A 5,539-nucleotide genomic window follows, 5' to 3' on the forward strand; every position below is an offset into this window, starting at 1 on the left:
GCCAAGCCAGAGGCATCGCGGAGGATTCAAACCCCAGTCTCCACGGTGGTGGACAGGAACTTTACCCCTGCTCCACCCAGACACCCCGTAACACTAACTCTGTGTGTTTCTCAAGTCATTAAACAAATTAATGTGCATCATCATAATAATAATATTAATACTATTATTATTATTATTATGAAGATGATGATTCTTTTTTTATTTTTACAGATACAATAATGTGATCTTGCGTCTGGTCATCATAGGGTAGGCTACACATTTCTCACCATTGGATTTTATTGTCCATGGTGGAAAAAAGGAAAAAACATTCAGCCTTCATCCACCTCGTTCAACATGAAGAGTGTCAGGACAGGCTTGAGATATTCCTTGACAGTCTCCTTTAAGTCTTTCTCCAGCAAGTAGCCCTCTGTCGTAGACTCTGCGTTACTCGCTGTTACTGACTCCATGGAAGTCTGCAGGTACCGTACACTCACCAGCACAGATCCCTGGGAATGGCAAGGTGGAGAAAAGTGGGATCCAGTTAAACATAGCTTTTTTATAAACTGGGTGCAGCACACCCAATAGGACAATTGTGTCTCTGATTGGTAAATCATAGCCTTCTGTAATGTCTTAAAAGTATAATAATACATCCACTGTATATTACAGTAAAAATGAATAAAAACTTCAAATTTTCATTTGAAGGTTCCAGGATCATGGCAGTTTAATATGTTGACACTGACCAACATTCTAATTTCCCTCTAAATTATGTCCAGCCTTTAGAGCTACTTTAGAATCATCTGGGAACGTTTTAAAGGACAGTGGGGTGTCCATTATCTCCCTCTAGGAGTCATTGCCATGCTGGCTTGCTAATGAGCGGACAATAATATTACCAGAAACACATAAAGAGCTAGCCCTAAATGATCAGTGCATGTCTGAACCACATGGACTGTACAGGACCATGTGTACAGAGTTATTATGGGATACCTTGAAAATAAAAAAGTTTATGAACCACTCTACAGTACTGGACTGCTAATGTGTCATAGTGTCACATACATATTCTGAAGAAAACCTGGAGACAGGTCAGTAATTGGGTCTTATGATCAAACATTATGATGTTATGTAAAAATTAAATCTAATCAGAGAAGGCCAAGTCTTGCCACGGACACACATTATGTCCGTGTACGGATATATTGATGACCCCTGCTCCCCTCCAGTAAGAAAGGTACTGGAGGGAAAACTCAGGAGTCCAGATTAGAGAGGCAACGAAAGGAAGGCATTGTCAAAACGTTTTATTTTATTAGACACATTTTCCTACCAAACCCAGGGTGAAAGAATGTTTTGATTAAAAAAATATAATCGAATATCTACTGTAGTGTTGAAGCTTTTTCCCATGCACAATGAGCTCAGAGACACACAATTATGCGGATTGACATAAATCACTCATGTATAGTGGAGTGGTTCTCAACCTATTCTGGCCGTAACCCCACACAATAATCATATTTGAAATGGGGACCCCTCCCACCCTGATAAGCACTTGGAATGTAGGAGTTGAGGCATTCAATTTAGTTTGACTATAAGGTTCCACAGATAAATAGGTTGAGAACCACTGATGTAGTGCAAGTACAGTACCTGTATCAGGAAGACAGAAAGTACTCCAGCAGAGATGGTGGTCATCAGGTTCCCGTAGTAGCTGAGTAGTGCTTCTCTGCAGCCTCGCGAATAGATGTTGAGCTCCTCAGTCTTGTACTCGTAGTTGTAGTGAGCAGAGTTGTTGGTGAGTTGGTTCTGGATGCACGGCCGTGGGGAGGCTGGGTTACAGCAGCTGAAGGGGACTGCGTCCATCAAGTAACGGCCTTCGATGTTGTTCTTAACGCGTCTGGAAGGGACAAGACAAAAGTGGATTTCGTATGTTTTGTTCATTTTGAGATGAGAGCCATACATCTCAATGCTGTTTACCCATGTCTTTGTCCATGACTTTGTCATCTGCACAATTATTTGTTATTTTCATTTCATGTACATGAAATGTCATACATAGATAGTCATGTGGTTCTAATGCACTACTGACTACTGTGTACTATTTGCTGACCAAACTACTAGGCCTATTACCTTGAGACCAGATAACAACTCTGATGCAACTTCAAATTATTTTCTGTATACATAGCTTTCAGAACTTGCCACATATAGACTTTGAACCTGGCGAACCAAGATACTTAGGGACAACTTGATGGACTTAGTTACTCACCTTTTCACTTCCTCAGAGTTGAAGTCAAGAAAACGGTTACTGATCCACTGGACTTCGAACCAGTCCTTGTGGTCATTGTTTCCGCAGCAACGGAAATCCATCTGCACTCGATCTACGCTCTGTTTCAGGAAGCAGCGGCCAGGGGTGTCCGTATCCTTGTAGAAGCGGATGCCGTTCTTCAGACCAATCCTCAGGGAACTTGACAGGCTGAACCTCATGACAAAGCTCAGGACCACAGACAGCAACATGAGGACGGTGAAGAAGCAAGAGATGCCAAAGTAGGGCTTCAGGAACTTTTTCCAACTAGGGAATCTGCCAACATCTAGGGCATCCTGACTGATACGGCCGGCAAAGTAGTTGATGCCCATTGATACCAAACCGACAACGATGAGGGTGTTGGGAACAATATTAATATCAGAGTTGGCCATCACCTGTAAGTCAGACAGAAGGCAAAGGCAACTTGTTAATTTATCTTTTCATCTTCAATGTTTCTTGAGGCGCCTTTAAACTGTTTATTTTTCTTGAAATGTAAGGCCATGCATGTCAGTGAAGACGGAACACAATGAAAAAGGTGCATGGGTGATGCATTGGTCATCTGATGTCTTATGGCCAATTTATTTAACCCAAAGTAGTGGATATGACTAAAGCTCACTCACTGAGTTGAGTCATACAAGTTAGCATTAAAGGACTACTTCACCCATTTTCAACCTAAAACCTAACCACAATGTCGTGGGTAATCTCAGACACTCAAAAAATATAGGGCTTAAATAGTATAAACAAAATGTACATCTCGATTTGATGAATCACAAAGTAATCTGTGGAATAATCACTGTGAAAATAATGAATAGTTGCAGCACTAGGGAAGATTGACACATTTAAGAGCAGAAGTGTATACCTGAAGAGAACATAATAATAGCTTGGCTCTACGATGAAACAGAAACAGGGCCTGGAGCCTGGTTTCCAGGGCAATTTTGATTTTGATTTGGGACCAAAAATAATGGGGACCATGGTTGTGGAGAATAGGTGTGATGACTTTAGATTTTCCATGACCTTGTGTCTCAAATTCAGACAAATGTCTGTAGGCAGATTGACCACAATTAATTAAATTGTGTATATATAGCTATTAGGCTTACTGACAATTAGGAGAATTAGTACATGATGTTGTATTGTCTAATTTGTCTTACAACTCTCAATGTACTGGTCCCTTTACGGACCAGCAGGTATTTTATTATACCATAGGTATTTTATTATACCATTTAGTGGTGTTTGTAACGCAAAATCTTTATTATCATCTTCAATCTTTATTAACCTATTCTAGTTTATTTTGCATATCACCTGCTTGGAAAGGGCCTTGCTGGCCAGTTCAAAGTCTTACGAGTGAGGGCCACCAGGGTATTGATATCTGGACTCCAAGGATTTGGAACAATCTGCCTGAGAAGCTTAAGTCTAATTTATACTCCATCGCACAACAATGTCGCTAGCAAGCAGACCAGAACTGATTTCCAGCTTGTAAATCAGTATGATCAGTATCATATTCTCTTCAATAGTTAGTTTAAATGTATTGTCCACATGCCTGTTTTATTTGTGGATCAATTGATGCATTTAACATTTAGTTTAAGTTCAACTATAACTATATCTACATAGTCTAAAGACATTTAATGGGGGAGCCCTGGTTCGAACTAGCAAACTTGCGGTTTCCATCCAGTCACTCTACCCCCCCTGCCACTGCTGCCCTTATTTGCCTGTAAACTGTTTAAAAAAGGTGTTACAAATAAAGTTGAATATAACACATATAGTTTTAGGACATTGAATATAGTTTATAACGTCATTATAACCTACATTCACTATTGCATCAAGGGATAGGGCTAGGCCTATTTTTATTATATTTATGACTGGCGACCCTAACTCCCCCAGAGTTACTCCCCCAGAGTTATAGGGTCGAAGTGTCCTTGAGAAAGACTCTGAACCCCTAATTGCACGTTGGTGCCTTGCATGGTTTCCTCCACCATTGGTGTATGAATGTGTGTGTGAATAGGTGGCTGTAATGCACATCTAAGCTCCTTGGATGAAAATATATATAAATATATATATAAATGCACCATTTACCATTTATTATGTATTATGTAATTATGTAAAAGAAACACACAATATTTGTTACAAAGTAGCCTATATAATCTTTAGTTAAATCTAAAATTCAATAAGAAATAAAAAACATAAAAACAAAATATAATATATGGTATATTATATTTTGTTTTTGTTTTGTTTTTAACAGCAACATTAAGATACAAAAACGTAACACTACAGGTACTGTACCTGTTCTCTTTTGCGGATCTCCGTCTTGAGGATGCAGCCCAGGGTAAATGTGAAAACCGCAGCCAATGTGGCCACCCACGACAGCATCCACAGGCCCTGGGCCAGCTTCACCCTCTTCTCAAAGGGGAACTTCATCGGCTTGTACACCATGGTTGCAGCAAGGGGTTTCCCTATGGGTTTCAACAGAAGGAAAAGGGGTGAATGTGACAAACAATAAAGGATGAAGGCGCTGCCTATGTGACACTTCGTCCTATCTGTGGGGAAATGGACGTGACTGCAGAGACTAATGCACTAATACAAAATGCTACAGGAGAATTCATTCAAATTAAGATCCACAAGCAGAATGTGTTGGGGGAAGAATTAACTGCTAGTCTTGGGAGTGCTTTAAAAAGAAATTAAAAATAAAATCAAGAAGGAATTGAGAATATCCACACAAGAAACAAGTAGCCATAATCCCAAATGTAATCGATGTTAATCCTCAGAGAAGTCTGTGAACCAGAAAATCTTGGATCTTGGATACATTAGGTGATAGTGTTGAAGTTCACCTGCTTGGTGGCCCCAAAAATTGCTGAAAAAAGTCCAGATGTCGCCTTAGACCACTGTTCACTATCCGGTGTTGCCACACTGGATTTGGCAAAACTGAATGGCTGGAACGATTTAACACTAATCCATAATGATCCTATTAAACTTGTCTGTGAATCCAGGCCATTGTCTGCTCAGCACACCTATTCACTTTCAGATTGCAGAGGGGGTGTGAGTGACAAAACAAATTCTCCATGACAGGCAGGTACATGATAGGGAGATATTATTAAGTCTGATATGAGGAGCATTATATACTGGAGCTGCTTGTGACTGGTGGAGAGCTGCTTGGATTTGTGCCCCAATAACATATCCACACCAGATCCACAATGTATTCATTAACCAATACAATCTATAGAACACAGAATTTGTTGGGGCCCATATTCACTTAAGCCTAATTTATATTTAGTCGTTTGGCAGTGTCAC

The 5,539-nt window shown here is 40.0% G+C and overlaps 1 protein-coding gene across 1 annotated transcript; it reads right to left on the bottom strand.

Moving 5' to 3' along the window:
• Window positions 1–263: 263 nt before the first annotated feature.
• rom1a (retinal outer segment membrane protein 1a) lies at window positions 264–5,201 on the bottom strand. Its single transcript, XM_079508572.1, has 5 exons — window positions 5,080–5,201; window positions 4,535–4,704; window positions 2,222–2,652; window positions 1,609–1,855; window positions 264–485 (listed from the first exon to the last, which is right to left on the bottom strand). Exons 2-5 carry the CDS (start codon window positions 4,682–4,684, stop codon window positions 309–311), a joined length of 1,005 nt encoding a protein of 334 aa, XP_079364698.1. The 5' UTR covers window positions 4,685–4,704; window positions 5,080–5,201; the 3' UTR covers window positions 264–308.
• Between the last annotated feature and the right edge of the window lie 338 nt (window positions 5,202–5,539).

This window comes from Electrona antarctica (genome assembly GCF_951216825.1).
Source record: "Electrona antarctica genome assembly, chromosome: 8".
Taxonomy (NCBI): domain Eukaryota; kingdom Metazoa; phylum Chordata; class Actinopteri; order Myctophiformes; family Myctophidae; genus Electrona; species Electrona antarctica.